Source organism: Aegilops tauschii, chromosome 1 (assembly GCF_002575655.3).
Source record: "Aegilops tauschii subsp. strangulata cultivar AL8/78 chromosome 1, Aet v6.0, whole genome shotgun sequence".
Classification (NCBI taxonomy): domain Eukaryota; kingdom Viridiplantae; phylum Streptophyta; class Magnoliopsida; order Poales; family Poaceae; genus Aegilops; species Aegilops tauschii.
In genome coordinates, this window is record NC_053035.3 from 491,619,290 (window position 1) to 491,644,761 (window position 25,472).

The following is a 25,472-nucleotide window of genomic DNA, read 5'->3' on the forward strand; positions in this document are numbered from 1 at the left end:
TATTGAAAACATGAATTTTTGGATAAATAAATTTGGAAAGTTCACAAACATGCATACAAAAATTGGCTAATGCAAAAAAGTTAATGTATTCAAATAGTTGACAAGTTTAAAAAGTTGATAAAAATGAAAAAAGTGCACTAATTTATGAAAATAGTTCACAGCAATGAAAAATGATCATGTGTTTGAAAAAAGTTCACGGATTTGAAAAAAAAGTTCATCAAACTTGAAAAAAATTCATTAATCTTGAAAAGTTCATTGATTTGAAAAAAGTTCATGAATTGGAAAAAGGTTCATCATTTTTTGATAGAGTTCACAAATTTGGAAAAAGTTTGTCAATTATTAAAATGAGTTTACGAAATTGAAAAAAAGTTCATAGATTTTCAGGAAAAGTTGACAAATCTTTTGAAGAAAGTTTTCTAATTAAGTAAAAGAAAAAAAGGAAAAAAGGATACACAGAAAAATCATAGAAAAGACGGCCAAATAGAACAAAAAATTAGAAAGAAAAAACATATAAAGACGTCAGTTTTTTTAAGCTCTACGATTGAAGAAGAGAAAAAAAGAAATAATTGCACAAGAGAAGAAGCTGTCGGACTGAACGAGGAGGGTTGGAGTTCGAATCCTCCCATACACATATTTTTCTAGGTAAAGAATAAAAAATGAAAATGGGCCGAGTGTTCCGCCTTCAACATCAAATAGGAATCGCAAATATCGACTCCCTAGAGACACCCGCATCGGTTGCCCCACGGCTCATCCAGTAGGCCCATGTCATAGGTAGGGTGCACACTGTTCCAGCACGAAGGCCCACCTGCCAGCCAGCGCGAATCTCCAAGTAGCATGAGGATCGGCCTGATTAGCCATGCATAAACTTGGAGAACCACATAAACTTGGAGGGGGTTTAGAATGTCTTTGCCAACATTTTGTCACATTATAGAAAATAAACAGAATAAGATGTTTAACAACAAAGGGGCCAACATTTTCAGAACCAGGTCTCTGCTTGGAGGCTCCAGTCATATGTTCAAGTATTTTGTCAATCTACCAGCAGTGTTGGCCACAATCACCTTCGTAAGGCAAGTTCAATATTGTATATCGGAAGACAACTCCATCATCTTACATCTCCATACCTCTCCAATTTAAGCACCAGTTTTTTTTATCATGTACCATGCCAAGGAGAAACAGCTAGAAATTGTAAGACGCAACTAAAATCCTGTGCAGAGTACATACGACCTGAGCAAAAAAAGTGGCAAGCCCTGAAATGATTGCACCTTGCAAAGCCTAACATTCATGAAGCACAACAATCATGAGAATCTGCAATTTGACAGCATAAAAGATGCTTCAGAATCAGTATAATATCAGAAACATCATTCAAATAACATATATTTTTAACATGTAAATTGCAATTTCGGTGTTATTTTTATAGTAAGAAACGTTTATATGTTAGAGAAACTATGTTGGCTCATACAAAGTTCTCAGAGTTATAAATGGCTTTAAAATTTACACGAGTCAAATTCAACATGCGGGAACAAAGCGATTGTAATAATAGATGTTGGTCCATGTAGAAATCGTCGATGAACTATCAATCAGAAACATTAGCAACATGTTATTATACTTGCTGATTTTTGCAACACTGCATGATGTATGCCTCTAATATTATCATCTCCCGAAGTTAACTAAATGCAAAATAATACATGAAGCATAATAATTAATAAAAATTTCTATTGACAAGTAACTTTTACGAAATCCAAGGTACCACAAAATAAACATAATTGTTCTTGTAACAAGACAACATCCTATGTGTAGGCTCTGAGCCCTGCGGGTAAATGTGACAATGCACATATGCTGTTCTTCCCATTCTCTCTCACAAGATCTGGTGCAAAGTCCTCATTTAAACCGAATCAGCTACTTGGTAACTGCGGACCTGGCTTCTGATCATATATCCTCGACACGGAATCCAACTCCGTATGATCTAGTGCCTTGCTGGTGATCATTTTCGACTGCAAGCAAGAAATTATAATTAATTTAGTTGTGCCACTCAGAGTGCTTAGGGTAAACATTTTTAGCCTATCCCAATTCACGGTGAACAAAAAATTATAATTAATGACCTATGCAGGAACACGAAAAAATAGAAGCAAAACGAGTTTGGTAGTAGCCTTTTGCCAAAAAAATAAAAAAGTTATATTCGCAAATGATTCTTTCTTAAGAAGTTGAAGGATGCGAACCTGTGGCGCTAAATGTTAAGAAGGGTTTCCACCAAGAATTGCACACCAAAGCAGCAGACGACTTGGAGGAACCCACCTTCCCCTGTTTAGAAAACAATACTGATTTTCAGATATAAATAGACATAAATAGATATAGATAACTATATACAAAGGTCTACTCATTGCAATAACACATTTTAGTGGGAACATCTTAGTAGATGCCATGTCTTACTTTGGCTTGCCATGTTATGAAAGGCCAGACTGAAACACAAATTCGAGTAGAAGGGAAGTATATACATATGCAGACGCGCTGATTTTTTTCTTTCTTTTCTATATGCACATACTAATACAGGGATACATAAAACATTTCACAATGAAGGCCTATATAATTAATAAAGAGGGGTGCAACTAACCTTTACTAATAAACTTGAATTAGGCTGCCAACTGGCAGCTACCTGAAACAAGGAATCGTCCGCCTTATTTTCTGCTGGTTTGTCTTTCTCCAAGCTAAAAAATCATACAGAACTGAAAGTTGTCAGGTGCTTAGGTGGATCAATGCAAAACCGAGAAATATCTCCTCATTTGAGATTTACCTTCTGTTCAACTCAAGCCCGAAATCAACGTAGCCTTTGGTTCCAAAAAAGGGAACACCTTTATTTATTTCCTACAGATAGGGACAAAAGGTATCCAATAAAATTCTGATATTTCTTTGCTACAACTAGAGGCTAAAATACTACGATTCAGACAAGGCAAATTAGCCTATCTTTAACAAATTGACATGGTATTTCAATGGAACTGAAAAACTCAACTGAACCTTCGCAAAACAGAAGTCAAATTGAAGTATGAGTGTCAGAGTTTTTTGATTTTTTAAACTTTCACTGGGGGAATGGCTCCCCTAGTAGCAGAGTTATAGAGTTAAATAAGTTGGCAAACGAGAGGAAGTAATCTATCGACCATGAATTGAAATATAACTACACTTACCTTTGTGTCGATAACATGGCGCCTATAGAATGATGCAACCAGCTGCACGTCAAAGAAAAGAAAATTTCATTGTGAGTTCCAATAAAGGTGAAAGTAGCCTAATACATACTATGGTTTTGTTTTAGCAATAAAATTGTTCTCTTTTTTTTAAAAAATAGCCTAAAACAAACAAAGAGAGAATGAAACGTGCATATGCACCATATTTCACTCTGATGGATCATTTACCGAATACTCTGTTAAGTCAAAAACCAGATATTTTAGAATGAAGCACATACTAGTTTTAACTTCTAAAAATATAACTCTTATGTGTAGAAGTGAAAGTTGATTAATCCATTGTTCAGAAACATGAGTTCATATTCACCAGAGTTGAAAGGAATAGCATTTTGCAAGTGTCCATCAGCATACTCTGTTTACAATATTGTCAAAAGACCTTAAGTGTTGTAAGCTAACAAAAAGATGCGAGTCTCTTATCAGGTAAGAAGGAAACTACAACAAACCTGTGTACTTCGAAGAAGCTCTAGAGCAAAAATGTATGAAGGGCTGAGTAGGCTAGTTGACCCTGTGCCATAACTGATTGCGCAATTCCAGTTTTTCAAGTCATTAAAAGGTGCAGTGTTCTCGCTTTCACCTGCTGGACCTGCTGAAGTATTATAGACACAAAAGTAGAATTAAATTCTTGATGCCCAAACTAGAGATAAACTAGAAGATATGTATCTGACCGAGGCTTTCTTGCTTATCTTTTGCACTTGGCTTGGCTACTGATTGAGACTAGTAACATATGGGAAATATACAATGTACATAGACCTTTGTATATAAGGCAGAGTTTCTAGCTATACATGTGAATGGCAATGAACTTTGATGGTCATTAATATTCATGTGGAGTAAAACAAAGGTCCTAATGACGATTGAAGGTTTAATAAGTTATAACACTCACCAAGTGGCTTGTACTGTACGCCTGCAGTTAATCTTCCTTTCCTCGTAACCAGCCATGCACCATAGGGTACCTCACCAGATACTATGCAAAGACAAGTAATAATATCAGCATATCATGGCATGTAATTAGAACAATTAAATTGTTTCAAAGCTAAGATGACCATCTACTTGGGCATAGATTTTTTCACTATACCATACTTCGAAGTTCCAACTAGAGATATAAATAATAGCATACCAGCAAATGGCAGGAAGGACGCTCCAACTGACAGATTCTTTGAACCATATCTTACACCCATGACACCGTAATCTTCTTTACCCTGCCCCCTGTGGGCCAGGAAAATTCGACTTCATTAGTCATTCTTACGGCGTGCAATCATATTCAGAATCAATCAACAACGAGAAAAATCTTTTAGTGAATCATAAAAATACACACTTATCATAACATGAATTAACGGAATTAAGCTATACGCAGCAACTCTAGGCATGGTGTGCAACCAAGAAACACATACAGTTAGCCTACCTGTTTGCCATAAGCAAAGGGAATGTTCCGAAAGCGCCAACGCCATACTTCGGATAGTAATCACATGATTTCACCTGCAACATACTGGATATACAAGTCATAAGAACCCAAATTAACACAAGTCACATCTCGCAACAACACTACTAGTAAATGTTGCTAGCCACGCGCTTACGGTTTTGCGGTTGACGCGAGCAGGTCCACATATGTGTTGGGATTATCCAAATCCCTGCAAAGAAAACAGTAAAATCCATTTTGTGTTTAGGGTACATGTCACAGAATATAATAGGCTTGGTAAACATATGAAGATAATCATGCACCTCTGCCACCGAAACATGGCCTCCCCACCAGCTGGAGACATCTAAGTGAGTTTTAAGTTAGGGAAAGTTAAATGGCACTTCTTTGATCTTTCGCTAACTCAGGAACTATTAACTAAAAAGGGGGTCAAAAATCATTTGTAACACCCTCTCTTCTTCTAATTGAAAAGCAGCGCTCCTGCTAGTTGTTGGAAATATGCCCTAGAGGCAATAATAAATGGTTATTATTATATTTCTTTGTTCATGGTAATTGTCTATTGTTCATGCTATAATTGTATTGTCCGGAAATCGTAATACATGTGTGAATACATAGACCACAACTTGTCCCTAGTAAGCCTCTAGTTGACTAGCTCGTTGATCAATAGATAGTCATGGTTTCCTGACTATGGACATTGGATGTCGTTGATAACGGGATCACATCATTAGGTGAATGATGTGATGGACAAGACCCAATCCTAAGCATAGCATAAAGATCGTGTAGTTTCGTTTGCTAGAGCTTTTCCAATGTCAAGTATCTTTTCCTTAGACCATGAGATCGTGCAACTCCCGGATACCGTAGGAGTGCTTTGGGTGTGCCAAACGTCACAACGTAACTGGGTGACCATAAAGGTGCACTACGGGTATCTCCGAAAGTGTCTGTTGGGTTGGCACGGATCGAGACTGGGATTTGTCACTCCGTGTGACGGAGAGGTATCTCTGGGCCCACTCGGTAATGCATCATCATAATGAGCTCAATGTGACTAAGGCGTTAGTCATGGGATCATGCATTGCGGTACGAGTAAAGAGACTTGCCGGTAACGAGATTGAACAAGGTATTGGGATACCGACGATCGAATCTCGGGCAAGTAACTTACCGATTGACAAAGGGAATTGCATACGGGATTGATTGAATCCTCGACATCGTGGTTCATCCGATGAGATCATCGTGGAACATGTGGGAGCGAACATGGGTATCCAGATCCCGCTGTTGGTTATTGACCGGAGAGGCGTCTCGGTCATGTCTGCATGTCTCCCGAACCCGTAGGGTCTACACACTTAAGGTTCGGTGACGCTAGGGTTGTAGAGATATATGTATGCGGAAACCCGAAAGTTGTTCGGAGTCCCGGATGAGATCCCGGACGTCATGAGGAGTTCCGAAATGGTCCGGAGGTAAAGAATTATATATAGGAAGTCAAGTTTCGGCCACCGGGAAAGTTTCGGGGGTTACCGGTATTGTACCGGGACCACCGGAAGGGTCCCGGGGGTCCACCGGGTGGGGCCACCTATCCCGGAGGGCCCCGTGGGCTGAAGTGGGAAGGGAACCAGCCCCTAGTGGGCTGGGCGCCCCCCATGGGCCTTTCCCCTGCGCCTAGGGTTGGAAACCCTAGGGCAAGGGGGCGCCCCACTTGCCTTGGGGGGTACTCCACCCCCTTGGCCGCCGCCCCCCACCCTAGATGGGGTTTTGGCCGGCGCCCCCCTCCTAGGGAGCCTATATAAAGGGGGGGGAGGGAGGGCAGCAAACTACAGCCTTGGGCGCCTCCCTCCTCCCCTGCTACACCTCTCTCTCTCTCTCTCTCTCTCTCTCTCTCTCTCTCTCTCTCTCTCTCTCTCTCTCGTAGAAGCTCGGCGAAGCCCTGCCGGCATCTCGCTACATCCACCACCACGCCGTCGTGCTGCTGGATCTCCATCAACCTCTCCTTCCCCCTTGCTGGATCAAGAAGGAGGAGACGTCGCTGCACCGTACGTGTGTTGAACGCGGAGGTGCCGTCCGTTCGGCACTCGGTCATCGGTGATTTGAATCACGGCGAGTATGACTCCGTCATCCACGTTCATTGGAACGCTTCCGCTCGCGATCTACAAGGGTATGTAGATGCACCCCTCTCCCCTCGTTGCTAGTATACTCCATAGATGCATCTTGGTGAGCGTAGGAAAATTTTAAAATTATGCTACGATTCCCAACAGTGGCATCATGAGCCAGGCTATGCGTAGTTACTATGCACGAGTAGAACACAAAGCAGTTGTGGGCGTTGAGTTTGCCAATTCTTCTTGCCGCTACTAGTCTTGTCTTGTTTCGGCGGCATTGTAGGATGAAGCGGCCCGGACCGACCTTACACGTACGCTTACGTGAGACAGGTTCCACCGACTAACATGCACTAGTTGCATAAGGTGGCTAGCGGGTGTCTGTCTCTCCTACTTTAGTCGGAACGGACTCGATGAAAAGGGTCCTTATGAAGGGTAAATAGAAATTGGCAAATCACGTTGTGGTCATACGTAGGTAAGAAACGTTCTTGATAGAAACCTACAAACCACGTAAAAACTTGCAACAACAATTAGAAGACGTCTAACTTGTTTTTGCAGCAAGTGCTATGTGATGTGATATGGCCAGAAGATGTGATGAATGATATATGTGATGTATGAGATTGATCATATTCTTGTAATAGGAATCACGACTTGCATGTCGATGAGTATGACAACCGGCAGGAGCCATAGGAGTTGTCTTTATTATTTTGCATGACCTGCGTGTCATTGAATAAACGCCATGTAAATTACTTTACTTTGTTGCTAAACGAGTTAGCCATAGAAGTAGAAGTAATCGTTGGCGTGACGACTTCATGAAGACATGATGATGGAGATCATGATGATGGAGATCATGGTGTCATGCCGGTGACGAAGATGATCATGGTGCCCCGAAGATGGAGATCAAAGGAGCAAAATGATATTGGCCATATCATGTCACTATTTGATTGCATGTGATGTTTATCATGTTTTTGCATCTTATTTGCTTAGAACGATGGTAGTAAGTAAGATGATCCCTTATAATAATTTCAAGAAAGTGTTCACCCTAACTGTGCACCGTTGCGAAGGTTCATTGTTTCGAAGCACCACGTGATGATCGGGTGTGATAGATTCTAACGTTCGCATACAACGGGTGTTGACGAGCCTAGCATGTACAGACATGACCTCGGAACACACGCAATACACTTAGGTTGACTTGACGAGCCTAGCATGTACAGACATGGCCTCGGAACACGGAGGACCGAAAGGTCGAGCATGAGTCGTATAGAAGATACGATCAACATGGAGATGTTCACCGATCTTGACTAGTCCGTCTCACGTGATGATCGAACACGGCCTAGTTGAGCTCGGATCATGTTTCACTTAGATGACTAGAGGGATGTCTGTCTGAGTGGGAGTTCATTAAATAATTTGATTATATGAACTTAATTATCATGAACTTAGTCGAAAATCTTTACATTATGTATTGTAGATCAAATGGCCCACGTTGTCCTCAATTTCAACGCGTTCCTAGAGAAAACCAAGCTGAAAGATGATGGCAGCAACTATACGGACTGGGTCCGGAACCTGAGGCTCATCCTCATAGTTGCCAAGAAAGATTATGTCTTAGAAGCACCGCTAGGTGAAGCACCAATCCCTGAGAACCAAGACGTTATGAACGCTTGGCAGCAGCGTGCTGATGATTACTCCCTCGTTCAGTGCGGCATGCTTTACAGCTTAGAACCGGGTCTCCAAAAGCGTTTTGAGAAACATGGAACATATGAGATGTTCGAGGAGCTGAAAATGGTTTTCCAAGCTCATGCCCGGGTCGAGAGATATGATGTCTCCGACAAGTTCTTCAGCTGTAAAATGGAGGAGAATAGTTCTGTTAGTGAGCACATACTCAGAATGTCTGGGTTGCACAACCGCTTGACTCAGCTGGGAGTTAATCTCCCGGATGACGCGGTCATTGACAGAATCCTCCAGTCGCTTCCACCAAGCTACAAGAGCTTTGTGATGAACTTCAATATGCAGGGGATGGAAAAGACCATTCCTGAGGTATATTCGTTGCTGAAATCAGCGGAGGTGGAAATCAGAAAAGAACATCAAGTGTTGATGGTGAATAAAACCACTAAGTTCAAGAAGGGCAAGGGTAAGAAGAACTTCAAGAAGGACGGCAAGGGAGTTGCCGCGCCCGGTAAGCCAGTTACTGGGAAGAAGTCGAAGAATGGACCCAAGCCTGAAACTGAGTGCTTTTATTGCAAGGGAAGTGGTCACTGGAAGCGGAACTGCCCCAAATACTTAGCGGACAAGAAGGCCGGCAACACCAAAGGTATATGTGATATACATGTAATTGATGTGTACCTTACCAGTACTCGTAGTAGCTCCTGGGTATTTGATACCGGTGCGGTTGCTCATATTTGTAACTCAAAACAGGAACTACGGAATAAACGGAGACTGGCGAAGGACGAGGTGACGATGCGCGTCGGGAATGGTTCCAAGGTCGATGTGATCGCCGTCGGCACGCTACCTCTGCATCTACCTACGGGATTAGTTTTAAACCTCAATAATTGTTATTTAGTGCCAGTTTTGAGCATGAACATTGTATCTGGATCTCGTTTAATTCGGATAGTAATCACATGATTTCACCTGCAACATACTGGATATACAAGTCATAAGAACCCAAATTAACACAAGTCACATCTCGCAACAACACTACTAGTAAATGTTGCTAGCCATGCGCTTACGGTTTTGCTGTTGACGTGAGCAGGTCCACATATGTGTTGGGATTATCCAAATCCCTGCAAAGAAAACAGTAAAATCCATTTTGTGTTTAGGTTACATGTCACAGAATATAATAGGCTTGGTAAACATATGAAGATAATCATGCACCTCTGCCACCGAAACATGGCCTCCCCACCAGCTGGAGACATCTAAGTGAGTTTTAAGTTAGGGAAAGTTAAATGGCACTTCTTTGATCTTTCGCTAACTCAGGAACTATTAACTTTTTACCCTCTCTTCTTCTAATTGAAAAGCAGCGCTCCTGCTAGTTTCTTAAAAAAAAAAAATCTTCCAAGAACACATATCAGGTTGAACAAACAAGCATGATTTTTTTTTTCTTGCATGGAAGGATACAGCGGCGCTGAGTTGAATGGTAGGATCCTCCGGCGTCTTCAAGATGATGCCGGCGTCGAGGCTGCTTGGCTGATGGAAGTAGTCGTCGAACAGGCTGCGAAGCTGGAGCTTGCCGAACATGATCTCGTACGCCGGCACCGCCATCCTGCATGGAGTAAGATTCAAAATAAATTGCAGTGCTTGCATCCTGTGCAAGGTAGTATAATGCATGACTGATTCACATGGAAGCTACGACGGAGATGCATGGAGACATATGACGGCCGGACCTGGTGCGGGCGGCGGTGGGGCTGGGGAACTCGGAGAGCGGCGGCACCACAGAGTCCATCTTCCTTGGCGCCATCGATCCTTATTTGCTTCCTTCCTGCTCGATCGTGCCGATGGACAAGCTAAGCCGACGTGAGAGATGGGGTTTGTGTATGCCTTCGTCTTCGTTCGTGCCTGCTATCTATGAAAGAAGTCCACATAACCCCCTGGGGTTTCACAGACTGGCCAGTTTACCCCCAAGGTCTAAAACCAGCTGTTTAACCCCCTGATCTTTCCTAAACCAGGTTAATCATCCCCTAACACCGATTAGAGTAGTTTTTCAGGCGGTTTTGTTGGACATAGCAAGATGCAGCTCGTTTCTGATCTGCAGTTCTGCACCCAGCCTCGTACATCCTCCTCCGAGCACGAGCGGCGTTTCAATCGCTGGCGCTCGCCTAATCCCTCTATTCTAATTGTGTGCATCTCGACGTCACCCTCCAAGTCTCCTGGACAAGCACGCACATACACACAAGAAGTACGTGCCACCATGTCTGAGATGGACATGACTAACCTAATCGTGTTTAGTAACTAACAGTGGATCTCGACAGCTGCCAGCGGCAGCCGCTGGCGGCACGGGCGCCAGCTTGGTACGCGGCGCATATGTTGTCCACGGAGGACGAAGCGGACGTGGCCGGCGAGAGCGCTGCCGAGGCGACTACGGCGACGACCGCGCACGAGAGGCTCGGTGTCAAGCCGAGATTGCATGCGAGCCAAACCATAGTCGCATGTGCATGCTTTCTAGAGCCCGATGCCGAACGAGGAGCTGGTGCTTCCCAAGGAACCGGGAGCCTTGCCAATTTGCCATCCCATTGACACGCCATGTTTTTTTGCCAGAGGCAGACGCATGCAGAGCTCTACGAAAGGCGCTTCCTGAACCACGCCGGGCTGAGGCGCTGAGCTTCCTCGTGGCTGGCTGCTGGCTGGTGCTGCTGCCGACTAGTACCTCAACGATGCATGTGGTTTGGGTGGGATGACCTGAGCCTGTAATTCATGGCCGCAACGCAAATGAGCAGCAGTAGTTGTCGCAACCTTCAAAACCGCCTGAAAAACCACTCTGATCGGTGCTAGGGGGTGATTCACCTGGTATAGGAAAGAACAGGGGGTTAAATACCCGGTTTTAGACCTTAGGGGGTAAACTGGACGGTTTGTGAAATCCTAGGGGGTTAAGTGGACTTCTTTCGCTATTTATACATCTTCTTTCTTTCTTGCCGGACAAGGTTTTTTTTTTCAGACACAGAGAGATTGATGTGTGCAAGGCTAATCTTGTACTACTACTAGCATTTGCTTTGGATAGTCGTATCCTTTTTAAACCAAAACATACAAGGACACGTTCCTATCCTTTCTCTACAAGCGTGCATTTCAAAAAATAAAAATAAAATGAAAACTCAATAGTGTGATTTTTTTCCCGCTATGTTTCCAGAAACCCAAATTCTAATAAGTGCAGCTGCACTTTTTAACATTCCCGAGCACACCCTGCGAGAGCCGTCGGATGCATCGCGATCGCATGCGATCGCGACCAGGTGGAACCTGGTCGGTACGAAACGTCGCGCGTATATCTGGTCGGGGGAAACGTCTAGCGCGTGGTGGGGCCCGCCATTATCCGTGTCTTCTCCACCTCTCGCAACGGCACTCTCCCCTCATTCGGTGGTGTGGGCAGTTTCTCCTTCCTCCTTTCTCCTCGCCCAAATCGACGCAAATCGACGACGCGCCTGTCTAAATCCGCCTCGCCGCAGTCCAAATCGGTGCTCTCGGGAGTGGTTCGGCGTCGCGGGGTGGTCGGCGCTTCGAGTTGCTCTCCCGCGCGGCTCGTCGGCCATGGGAGAGCTGCTCTCGCAAGCGAGATCGGCGGGCCGTGCAGAGCGGCAGTTACGGCGAAGGAGACGAAGCGAGACGGGAGTCGTTCTGTGCGGGCGGTGGCGAAGGAAGGAGGCGGTTCATCGGCGTGAAGGTAAATCCCGCTCTGGATCTCTCCATTGCTGGTGGCGCGGAGTTTTACTAGGTTCGTCATGCGCTGGTTAGGGCTCGCAGCAGTGCTCGTTTGTCGACCTGGTCAGCGTTTTCACTTGCGCTAGTTCCCTGCTACTGTTTTGGGTAGCCTTGGGGGTGGTTAGGTTAGGTACTTGGTATGAATGGGTTCTAGATATCCATGGATGTATGTTCGCCCCCGCGTCTGGTTCGTGTGATTTTCGTGGTCGAAAATAGGCTTGGAGGTGTGCGTGCCCCCGCTGCAGATTGCGGAGGAATTTTCCTCGACTTTTTTTTTCCAGCAGGCAAGTTTATGCCAAACGTCAGGCAAGTTTGGCCCTGTTTTTTTGGTTCGGGTTGGAGTCCGTGTTTTTATTAGGTACCACGCAAGTTCATGTTCGCTATGAGGAAAGTTAGGTAAAAACGTCAGGCAAGTTTATTATCCACTAGTCCTTTGTGTAGCAGGCAAGTCTTGGGCAGGTTTGGGGTTGGGCAAGTTTTTGGTGTTAGGCAAGTTAATTTTTGTAGCAGGCAAGTTCATTACCTAAATTTAATGACATGCTTATGCTAATTTAATAACGAACTTGCCTGCTACCCAAACTTGCCTGCTACCAAAAAATGTTCGCTATCAGGTAGGCTGTTAGACGTGCTTATGCTAATTGTTAGTAGTATTTTTTGTCTCTTATTCGCGTTCAATTTTCATGTAGGTTTTACAGACAACAATACGATGCTGAAATGAGCATTGCAACATGTGAAGAGTTTAATCCTTTGCTAATTTTCTGTTATTTTTTTCAGGCAAACATGGCTGGTCTGTCAAGCAAAAAGCATGATCAACTGGAGTCAACATCGTCGCAGCACGATAGGGTCCCATCTTCTGCATCTGAAGTCCGAGTGGAGGTTTAACCGGCCCCCACCCCACCCCCCATACCTCGCTCTACCCCTTTTTTTCATAAGCGCATCTTAGTGTTTATCTTTCTTGCTTTTTGGCAGGCACCTGTATCAGAAGAGCAAGTTATTAACCAAACAATTGTTTACGAGTGGAAGCGGCAAAAGCGTGTAGTAAACCGAGGGAAGCGGCCTCCTAGCACCAGCAGTAATGAGGATGCTCCAGTCGAAGGTGTGAATGAGGGGGATGTTTCTCGAGAGCAACAACCAAAGAAGAACCGCCGTAAAGTTGCTGACACTGAGGTATTATAGAATCCTTGTAAACTACACTTCAAATCCCTTAATCAGAAACTTTTTATGTCCCAAAGCAGATGCGATGTTTTTTTTCTGTTTGCTATATAATGGTTGCTTATGTGCCAACCCACACAAAAATGGATTATAATCATGTTTTAATAGGCAAAAAAAGGAGGGGGGGGGGTGAGGCAACTCATGTGCCCAACCCACACATAAGTTGCCCCCCCACCTGTCCCTGGATCATGTTTTTCCTAGCATAACACACACCCAGAGGTGAGGGGGGGGGGGGCAACTCATGTGCCTCACCCACACAAGTTGGTTTTTTTGTTGCATTTTTATGCCGTTTTCATATTGACTATTCAAGGTAATTTCATATCTATACAACCTTTCTTAGGGTCCCAGGAACAGGTCATCACCTGCAAGGCTTTTCAAGTTAAACAAGGACCTTGTCGATGACCAAAATATTGTTATCAGAGACATAGAGTTTGGTGGCTTGTTGGATATAAAAGCCACTAGCATGCCAGGGGATCTCAGTCAGTGGATCATGAAACACTATGACCCAGAGATGTCTCAAATAGTTATACCTGACAGGGGCAAGATCCCGGTTGATGCAGAAAGTGTTCACAGGTTATGGGGCTTGCCAAACAAAGGGAGGAAAGTCTGCTTCGAAATGAATCCCGATGTCATAAGGGAATTCAACAGCATCTACAAGATTGAGGGCAAAAACTCCCCTACACTGACATCGTGGTGCAAAATGATTGAAAATATGAACGGGGCTGCTGATGACAATTTTCTCCGTGCTTGGCTGGCAGTTGCCTTTTCTTGTTTCCTCGCTCCAACAACAAGCTTGAGCATTTCGCCAAGGTGCTTCCCCGCTATCTTGAACAGAAATGTCATCAAAGACTCGAAGATATGCGACTTTGTTGTTGATCAACTAAGGCTAGCATTCATGGGGTTTGGGGAGAAGAAGAAAGCGGTTTGCTGCTGTGTCTTCCACCTAGTAGTAAGTACAAATACAAGATTAACAATTTTTTGTTTGTTCATTCTTTTTTTCCTAATTCAAATATACTATGGGAATGAAGTTTGATGCTTCTTTAATCCAAACAATGCAGATACTATACCTTGATTCATTGGAGGTAGATGGGCCAATTCCTAGCACGCTGCCCAGGGCGGCCATTTGGAATGATGATCTCATAACCAAAGTCATGAAGAAAGACAAGAAAGGGCCAGGCGTGTATGGAAAGTTGCGTGTAAGTTCTCCCCTCTGCTAAACATAAATAGCATGATAGCATGACAAACAACCTTTTCAAATAGACACTAATGAAGTTGCCGTTAATTGGATAAGGAGAGGAGGGGTGTCTATTTTTTGTCTCCTTTTATGAGTGTTTGCAAATTTACGTTATGTTCTGGCAATTGATGGTACAAACACCAGCAACTCCCACTTGTTTTCTGTTGTTTAGGGTTTTCCAGCAGGCAAAAAGAGGTTGCCAGACAGGCAAGTTATGTGCCCCACATACACATAAGTTGCCCCAAGTTGTGTTTCTATTTTTATAGCACCAAGGGAAACTTACTGTTCTTCATCCCTCTTCCTAGTCATATCCACACATGGGTGTGATGTTAGCTTGTGATTCAAAAATCAGGCAAATGATGCTAGAAACACCGGCCACTGTCTCTGTGTTGTTAGTTTTCTAACAAACCAACTACATTTATTCGAAAACTAGCCGAATCAACCTTTTTTTAGGTGTTGTTTTTACCCCTTCCCCCGTACAGTCGCAAACACTTTTTGTTTTATTTTGTACTCACAACCTACAACCACTAGAATTTCCATGTTTTCATGACAACTCCCATAACTTGAGTTCTGGCAATTGATGGTACAAACACCAGCAACTCCCACTTGTTTCTGTTGTTTTAGTGTTTTTTCTAGCAGGCAAAAAGAGGTTGCCAGGCAGGCAAGTTATGTGCCCCACATACACATAAGTTGCCCCAATTTGTCTTTCTATTTTTTATAGCACCGAAGGGAAACTTATTGTTCTTCATCCTTCTCCCTAGTCATATCCAGATATGGGGTGTGAAGTTAGCTTTGTGATTCAAAAATCAGGCAGATGATGCTAGAATCATCGGCAACTGTCTCTGTGTTGTTAGTTTTCTAACAAGCCAACTACATTTATTCGAAAACTAGCCGAATTAACTTTTTTAGGTGTTGCTTTCACCCCCTCCCCCGTATAGTCGCGGACACTTTCTGTTTTTTTTACAAAACATGCTTCTATTGCAGCTCAAGACAGAATTTTCCCGGTGCGCAAAAGACAGCTTGTTTGGCAGCATGGATCACATCATAAAATTTGTTGCAGCCAGGCTCCCTCAAAGCTACAACCAAACTGTAAGTATGCAAACTATATATCTTGTCAGGAAAGTCTTTTTTTTTTCATTTCAAATTTTGTGACATCTTTGTTTTTCCAATGGCCTACTTGTGTTTTCGTGCCTTGTGCAGAAACAAAAGAGGCTGACAGAGATGGTTCATGAGATGTGCACTGAAATGTCACATGCTGTTGGGAAGCTGGTAGTTGGAGTAGGCAAGCTTGATGACGGCGAAGCAACGACAAGCACAGATGCACACTGTACAATGGGGGCAACGTCTCAAAGGGGCAGTAAGAAGGGGAAATCCACCCCAGAAGTGATTGAGCATAGCTCTACCGAGGATGAAGAGTCATACCAGTCTGATAGCGAGAGTGATGAGGACGAACCGGCCGAAGACAGCGAAACCGAATCGGACAATGATGACCCAGGTGGCAGCGAAGATGACGATCTGGACGATGATGATGAGGACCCACAAACAGGCAATACTAACACCAATACAGCTGAAGAAGATGATGATCTGGAGGAGGACCAGGGAGCGGGTGAGAAAAAACATGTTGATGAGGATCAGGGGAAGGGGGACGGTGAGACCAGCTCAGATGGAGGTAATGTAAGCCATCCCACTGAAGAGGTGCATAGTGAGGAGGGATCTGAAAAGGCTGGAACGGAGAAGGATGATCAAGAACAACCGAATGAAGATGATGATCGGGACGAGGACGATGACCAAACAAGCGAAAAGAGAGGGGGTAATAGGAAAGGGAATGACGAAGATGATGAGGACCGGGGTGGAGGTCACAACACCGGAGCAGGTACCTCGGGCGGTAATTCTGCAGAAGATGAGCCGGCAGCAAGTTCAGGTAGCACCAACGAAGGCGATTGCTCTACAGACTTCTTCATTCAAGAGCATGTCGGCAAAGCAAAGGGGGCAGATGACCCAAAAAGTATATCTCTTATAGACATTGTTATGATGGAGTTCAACAAGCAGTGGAAACCGCTAGAAGGCGAGAAGCTTGATCTGCCGAAAGTTTATGACGGGCGAACACCTGCTTCATATAGCAACATCATATTCCAAAGCATTCTGGAGGACGAGAACATGCAAATGGCATGCACTTTCAACATGGAAGAGTTATGCCCACTACACACACATGAGGAGCTTATGCAAGAAATTTGTGGATTCTACGCCCCGATAGCAAAAAGAAAAGAAGAACTAAACAGGATATGCCCCCACTACCACCAAGGCAGCAAAAGAGGGTATCGTTCAACTTGGCACCAACTGAAGCTGGAGCATTCGAGCCAAGACATGAAACTAGGCAGCTTATTTCATCACTCAAGCATAAACAACAAACTGAAAAAGTTCACCACCGAGTCGAGCTGAAAGATGGAGCAAGTGAGCTGAAAGTTGGGGCAACTTGTATGGGAGCTCAGGCAGTACGAAGAACAACTGAAGCACCAATTGCTGACACTTCAATTTTTAGAGAAAAGGGAACAGTGCAGCCCTTAGGCACCACATGTAAGCAAGGATCAACTTATGAACCGCTTACGAAGGAACTGAATGATAAAACCAAGAGAGCAAGTGAGCTGAAAGATGGAGCAAGTGAGCAGAAAGTTGGGGCAACTTGTATGGGAGTTAACAAGCAAGCAAGTTTTTGTGCAAAGTTGCCCACAGTTGATCTCAATTTGCCTGCAGCCTGTCCAAAAAACACCTACCTCCCATTTACTGATTTCAGAGAAGCAAGCTCACATGCAATCTTTGTACAGAATGATCCCAAGCCCCCTGGCAAGCTAAGGCACAATGACAGCAAGCTGGCTGCAACATTGCCAAATTTCATGAGTCAGGCAAATAATGCAGTGAGGCAGGCAAGTCCACTTGAAAAGTTGCCACAGACTGATGCCAAGCTACCTGTACCAGTACTACCTTTTGTCAGACAACCATTCACTACAATTAGTCAAGGGAGCTGCCCTGAGATGATCACCAAGGATGCCAAGTTACATGTAACAAGCCCCCAACTTGATAGACAGCCTACAACTCATCTCAAACCATCCAAGTCAGTCGCAAATTTGCTCAAGACTAATCTCATGCTGCCTACAGGGAGCCATCAAGTTGTTGGGAATCCAAACACCGACATGAAACAACCAGCTCCAGTACCAGAGTCGCCCAAGGTTGATACCAAGTTGCCTGCGAGGAGCTCCAAATTCAGTAGACCTGCTACAAAGGATGCAAACAAGGAGAACTGTCCACCGGAGACACACCAGGAGCACTCCAATGACACACTAAACATAGATGAGATATTAGCAAGATGTGTTGTTCCAACCAATAAAGAAATCAACCTTCCAGCAGCAAACACATGTGAAGAGCCAGTTGATGACCCCCCCCCCCCCCCAAGCAAAAGTTGAAAGGGATATGGGACGAATACTGTCCAGCACCCAACTTTGGGATTATCTTAGACGATTTTATTCCAAGTCATAAAGAATCAACCAATACCAGCAGTCAATCTGCATGGACAATGAGTTCGGAACAACCAATCCGCAATGAAGATGATGTGAATGCGAGTTCGAAACAACCATTTCTTGATGAAGATGATGTAAATGAAGTTATTAATATAGAAGATGATGATTGGGATGCTATAGAAGAAGCATGTGCAGCAGCAGAGCGAAGGCAAAAAGAACCAATTGGTGGGCAAGACGTCGGTAGCTTGTCACCAAATAACTTGCACACACCTATTAAAGATACCCAAGGTATGACTGAAACAGAAGCATGTTGGGGCAGCAAGCATTATAGTAGTAGTAGTTCAGGCGAGCCAGTCACATTTCAACATGAGAGGAGGCTCATCAAGCTGCCTCCATGCCTGAGATCACCATTCATGATTCCTGGGAACAAGAAAGAGTTCCAGTGCAAACCTGAAGCAAACCGTTTATATGCTTCAATGATTTTGCATGCAAGGATCAGTGCAGATGAATCAAAAGATACAGACATCAGGTACCAAACTTGTCTAATCACAACAGTGACCAATGTTTGCTCAAGGCATCTTAATGCGTTTGGGTTACTTTTTTGCTTGTTCATTTTTAATCGCCTTGCTTTTTTCTGTTTCCAGCCCAAAAATCATTGATTACAATGGATATGATGTCACCCTGAGGGAACTTGCAGACTCAATGAAGGTTGAGGGTGTCGTTCTTTCGCACGTGTTCGAAGTTGGCATCGAGTCTATAATGCTGAATTTGCCTGCGGACTCAAAGAAGGTCGTCATGCCTCTTCGATTCTTGGTAAAAGTTTTGCCTTCAAGCTTTTCTATTTATATGTATTTTTTTTGCATTTTTTCTTCTTTCTTCTGCACAATATAGGTCATCATGTGTTGATGGTTTTCCTTTTTCTTTTTCAGATCAGGCTACAACAGATGGAATGGAACACACAAGAAATGAATGGCAGATTCAACAAGTCTAATCATTTGGACCGAAAAGACATGGTGAGTCATTTTCTTGATGTCTACACAAAATATATCCCAAGTTATATATGTGTTCACTTTCTTTTGGAGACACAAGTTGCCTGCAAATGAAGGGAGTCCATTTTTTTGGACATTTTGATAAGGCATTCGTTTGGTTTTTTTGGTAACCTGTTTTTTTTGTGCAACAAAACAGATTATGTTTCCTATATTGGAGAACCTTAATCCAGCAAAGAAGAAAACATCGAACCATTATTGGGTCTTTAATCTGAATATAAGAGACCGAAGATTTGAGGTGCTTGACTCCTGGAGGACGCTCGATGATGTAGATTTGGACACTAATGCAAGGAAAATAGCAGCAACTATCCGTAGCATGTGGGACCACCACTACCACAAGTCTCACATTGTGCTGGATGACTTTAGTCTTGTAAACATCGACGTTCCAAAACAAAATAATGAGTAAGCAAGTCCTGTTTTCTTCTTTTGTGTGTGTATTTTTTGTTGCTTTTTCCCCCTTCGTTTAATGTTCCTCGACGAGTAAGCAAGCAAAAAGGGTGGGTGGGGGAGGCAACTTGTGTGTCCATATCACATTTAAGTTGCATATATGTTTAGGCAACTTGTATGCCCAGAACACACACAAGTTTCCTAACACCCCAAAACTTACCTGATTGGGCGGGTGGGTGGGAGGCAACTTGTGTGCCCAGAGCACACATAAATTGCCCCAACTCCCTTCTCCTTCTTGTACCCCCTCCCCCTCTAACATGTTGTCCTCAAAGCAGAAAGGGGTGGGTGGGGGGAGGCAACTTCTGTGCCCAGACCGCACATATCTAGTCGCCTACGTGTGAGGCAACTTGTGTGCCCAGAACACACACAAGTTGCCTAAAGTCCTTTCTGGTTTTCATACTTTGTAAATTCAGTCTCATGCACGAAGATATGCTTACCCCCACACATGTTGTTTTTGCTTCTTTTTTTGGGTACAAAAGCGTTGATTGTGGGATCTACGGGCTGACCAATACAAGTAAATGGGATGCAAGGGCTGTACCCAAGTATGAACCAGATGACATACCGAACATTAGGAAGCAACTCACCAACACATGGGTTTCAAGTGTCCACAACAAAGCTCCGTGGAAGGATATTCCGAAGTTGCCATAGGTAAGTTTTTCTTTCTATTCACAAGTTTGGTAATTAATTTTTCCTTTTTCTTTTTTTTGCGAAACAACATTTGAATAGGAAACAATAAGGCGACTAGCACCTGCAAACCAACGAACTAACAAATTCTGGTAGCACGCAACTACGGAAAAAGATTTAAAACTAGGCAACTAACACCTGGGAACCAGCCAATTAACATATGTGAAAGCAAACAACAATGCGTACGAATTACTCAAAGTTTTCAAGCTCAGGAGAAATGACATAGAGTTTCGCAAAAAAACTACGATACAAGGTCAACTCATGATATTCATATCATGAACCAGAATTACAAAAACAGCTCATATTTTGCTCATAGCTCCCCCTTTTTGTTCTTGTTTTCAACATGCAACTTCTGTGACCTTTCTCAACTTCATTTCTTTTTTTCCCAAACCTGCCTGCATTGTGCCTATCAAACCAACCTTGCCTCACATTGTCCTGCAGTGTGTTCAACAGATCCACAAAAGCTGCATTTGTTTTTTCGCTTCGGGTGTAGCTCAAGTGCTGATTGAAGTTGTTTAGACTTTGCTCTTCCATTCGTCGTAGATTTTGGGGGGTCTCTAGGGATGGGTTGAGCATGTTCAGGAGTTTTGTGCACGGGCTGATGAATTGAGTGCGTTGAAGTACGAGCAGATCCAGGACTCGGTGCAGCAGTTGAAGTTGAGTGCACAGCACCCCTGCTGGCGGCACAGCAACCCCTGCTGGCGGCACAGCTGCTTCTGGATGCCTACCAGGAGGCTGCGCACGCCCCCCGAATGTTGGTGGACCACTAGTAGACGGCCGAGAATTGTTGCAATGTGCATGTGTAGGGACTGCTGCTTTTTTCTTCTTAGATAAATTTAGGTGTCCAATCTCCGCCCGAGCTGCACGCATATGCCTCTTTAGAATTTCCGCAGCAGCATCGGATGCACAGGCAACTTTGGCCAAGCTTGAAAAATCCATCTGCAAGTTGGTGTGCCGAACTTGCCTCTTCGATGCTGGCAGCATTTCTGCTTCTGCTGCTTCCAAAACAGGGGGTGCATTAGGCACCTGCGAATGATGTATTGTGCTGGTATCTCATCAACCCCGAGGTGGGTGAAAACCTTCAAGATATGGCAGCAAAGGATACCATCTCTGTCCATCTTGCAGCATTCACATGTGTAATTGCCTGCATCAACTTCTTCTGTTACATAATAGTGTCTGGACCCATATTTAGCAACCCATTCCCTATTAGGTTCAAGCTCATACAAATGTGCACCACAGGGGCGTACATTGTACCTCCCAATCATCTCGAACTCCTCACGGAACTTACGGTACAAGTCTCTAGTGTAGGCTTCATATGCTTGCTTTTCAATGGGGAAATGTGACCACGTTTCAGTCTCTAAGTGGCCCGTCCTATAATCTTGTGCACCTTCCCTAGCAAACACATGAGTTTGAATCTTCTGATACTGTTTCACAAAGTTTAGCATAGAGCCATGCGGGTTCACATACCGCTTGAGGACAGCATTGAAGCCCTCGCTTCGCTGTGTTGACTGCAGGAAAGGGAAGAATCTGTGCTTGAAGTAGCACGACACCCATGTTGTCCGGTACTTATAGAGTTTGTCAAAGTGTACCAATAGCAGCCTGATATTTCGCCATTAGAGCAGCCCATTTTGCCTCAAATTCTTCGGGTGTGAAGCTGAAGTCAATACACTCGTTGAAATCCTTTGACAAACCAGGGTTCCTACCCAACAGTGCCCCAAGTTTCTCTTGAGCTTTCTTCATGATGTGCCAACGACAACGCTGATGCACACTTGTAGGGAAGATGTTCTTAATAGATTCAGCCATCGCAATGTCTTGGTCAGTTATGATGTTGTTAGGGGCCAGTCCATGCATTGCTTCAAGGAAACTCGCAAACAACCAATCAAAGCTCGTCTCCAATTCTTGCCTGACAAATCCACACCCCAACATGAATGACTGCCCGTGCCGGTTGATACTAATGAATGGTGCAAAAGGCATGTTGTACATGTTTGTCATGTATGTCGTGTCGAAGGAAATGCAATCATGATAAGCCTCAGCGTACGCCTTGCGTGTTGGTCCATCAACCCAAAAAATGTTCATAACCCTGTCCTCCTCATCATACTTGACCTTGTAGAAAAAAATTAGGATCTGTTTTCTCTTGCTCCTCGAAGTAGGCTACTGTCTCTATCATATCTCCTTCGCTAGTAGCTGCTTTGTTCAAGCTCGATTTAAGATTTGATATTGCTTTAGTTGTATAAGGAACAATTAGTTCCGTCCCATAAAATTCAGACATAATTTGCATCATACGACCTGCACAAATCGCATGCAGAAAGAAAGTTAGGATATGAAAGAAACAAGCAACGAAGTTACTGGAAAACAGAACAACATCAAAGCAACACAAACCAATGAATCAATTTGCTTTTTTCCAGAGAAGCTCAACTATATTTGCGTGGTGGGGCAACTTATGTGCATCAAGGACACATAAGTTGCCCATCCTTTTCTTTCTAACTCATATAGTTTCCATCGATGCAGGCAAGTTATGTCCCCCTGGCACACAATGAATCAATTTGTTTTCCCAGAAAAGCTCAACTTTTTTTGCGTGGTGGGGCAACTTATGTGCATCAAGGACACAGAAGTCGCCCATCCTTTTCTTTTCTAACTCATATAGTTTCCATAGATGCAGGCAAGTTATGCCCCCCCCCTGGCACACAATGAATCAATTTGTTTTTTTCCAGAAAAAACTCCACTTTTTGTGTGGGGGGCAACTTATGTGCATCAAGAACACAGAAGTTGCCCATCCTTTTCTTTTCTAACTCATATAGTTCCCATAGATGCAGGCAAGTTATGTTCCCCTGGCACACATAAGTTGCCCAAAAGTTTTAAGCTTTTAAATTTTGACAAAGAAACAGGGTTGTAGGCGAATTACGATCCCCAAGCACACAGAAGTTTTGCCTCATCCTTTTCATATGCATTTTTTTGACTAGTCAAGTTAGAGGGGGGGGGGGAGGTGGTCGGGGGAGGCAACTTATGTTCCCCCACCCAACAAAAAGTCAGCTGGAGAGGCAACTTATGTTCCCTATCCACACCAGAAGTTGGCTCCCCCACACATAGTCCAGCAGTGAGGCAACTTGCATTCCCAAAAGCACACAAATGTTGCCCAGCAAATCATAAAGTTTTTTTCCAAATTGCCAAACAAGTTTTTTATGCCACACATATCTCCCTAGTAAAAATATTGTTGTACAACAGTAAGTGCAGGATTTTGTTTGCTACTCCTTGAAAAGTTAGCATATAAAGCAGTAAAAATGTGACACACACTTGTAGTCAAATTGCAATTATGAAGATTTGTTAGGAATAGCTTCTCTTCTAGAGGGATCCCTTGGTGCGATCGAAGGTACTTTGTGAGTGATGGCTTGTCAATTAGTGCATGATTGTGTTGAGCAATGAAGAAAATGACTTCCCACCGACCGTCCTTTAGCTTTACAACCATCCTTGCCCTGCACCCTGTCTGCACTATTGTATCTCGTTTTCGTTTCTTTCTTCTCTTCTTTTTTGCACACTAATCATCAATGAAGACTATATCATCATGTGCATCATCGTCATCTGCATGTTCACAAAAATCTGGAATCTCATCTAGGGTAGGGGCAACTTCTGCACCACCATCATCCACTTTTGGTTTCCTAAACTTGTTGCAAACAAACTGTTGCTTTTTCAGCTGGCCAGTAAGATTAGATTTCCTCGAGGTGTTCATTTTGATTGAAAAACCAAGACGGAGAGCATATGCATTGTAGTGTGCTTGGGCACACTCCAGAGTATCGAACCTCATGCCTATGGTGGGTTCTTTTGGCTGGGACCAAGCTTCATCATCATCATCTATTCCCAAACCTTCTTGTGGAATAGTTTCCCCTGTTTCACCAACTGTAGTCGTGTCATTAAAAGTGTCACTATCTGCATGGATGGCTTCGGGCTGGGCAGCAACATGTTGGCCAATTGTGGGATTAGGAGATTGAGCTACTTCATTATATTCTCCACCGTTTTGTGGGGCACCAGGTTGCGTGCAGTACACGGGGTCTTGAACTCCCATGACATCTGTCATAGGAACTCCACATTTTGTATAATCGGGCAACTCATTCAGGTCAATCATTTTCAAACCTGAAAAAAGCAAGAACAATAATTTTTGCAAGTTTCAGATAGCGTTTTAAAGGCAAGTAATAGTAATTTTCAACGCAAGTCTAGCTTGCAAAAGTGTAATAACAATACATGTCCAAATGATTGACTTTTTTCCAGGATACAAGAGTGGGACCATATCAATTTTTTTGAATCTGAACTACATTTTTCTCTCGCGTTTTTGTGTTTTGCAGGAACATGAAGACTAAAGACGTGGCAGAACTGTAGAAGTTGTAGCAGAATTGCGCAGAACATGAAAGACTAAAAACTGTAGCAGAATTACATCTCAGTTTTACATAGGAGTTGCATTTTCTTCTTTCTAGACTTTGTTTTCGCGTGTTCTAAACCTGATTAGGGGGTTCTCCTTTTTCAAGTGCTTATTTGTCACTTCTTAAAACTTTCTATCACACTTCTATAATGGTTGTTACACTATATGCCTTTTTCTGGAAATCATAGTTTTGTTGTCAAATGTTACAAAAACAGCAGGTATGGCAAGAAAGACGAATTCCAAGAGAAAAGCAACTTTCTAGGTATTTTCTCTACTATCTTTCCGCCCTATATCTTTATTTTTTCGTAGTAGTGAACATGTTCTCTCATTTGTACATCACATTTTTCCTTTTTTTATCCATGAAAAATTAACATGGTCGATAGAAGGGGGGGGGGTGGGTATGTTAATTTTTGCCTGCATAACAATTCTATGCATGAGTTGCCACCCCTATGTATGAAACTTGGCCAAAGACTAGATAATGTCTGCTCAAAGCTAACACTGTTTCTTGCCTTGATTTTTTTTGCAAACATGAATTTGCTTGATTAGAAAACTAGTGTAAATGCGTAGATCCCAACAAATTTTTGTGCTGTTTAGGTGGGAAACAAAACTTGCTTGCAGATATAATCTAACTTGCCAACCATGTGGATGCAACTTGCCTACAACCATGCGTTAATTTTGCACACAAAAACAAAACCTACTTACAATTCTATTTTCATGACTTGATAATGTCAAAGTCTTGTTACCAAAAACACATTATCTGCTCAAAACTAACATTGTTTTTGCCTGGATTGCAAAAACATCAAAATT

At 43.4% G+C, this 25,472-nt stretch overlaps 1 protein-coding gene across 1 annotated transcript; it reads right to left on the bottom strand.

Annotated features, from left to right (window-relative positions):
* Positions 1–1,279: 1,279 nt before the first annotated feature.
* Positions 1,280–10,173, bottom strand: LOC109740019 (uncharacterized). The gene is made up of 13 exons (XM_073506512.1): positions 10,100–10,173; positions 9,834–9,978; positions 9,591–9,631; positions 9,446–9,499; positions 4,630–4,713; positions 4,345–4,433; positions 4,111–4,191; positions 3,674–3,807; positions 3,177–3,218; positions 2,789–2,859; positions 2,609–2,702; positions 2,217–2,298; positions 1,280–1,305 (listed from the first exon to the last, which is right to left on the bottom strand). The coding sequence occupies exons 1-13, from the start codon at positions 10,171–10,173 to the stop codon at positions 1,280–1,282; spliced, it is 1,017 nt and encodes a 338-aa protein (XP_073362613.1).
* Positions 10,174–25,472: the final 15,299 nt, after the last annotated feature.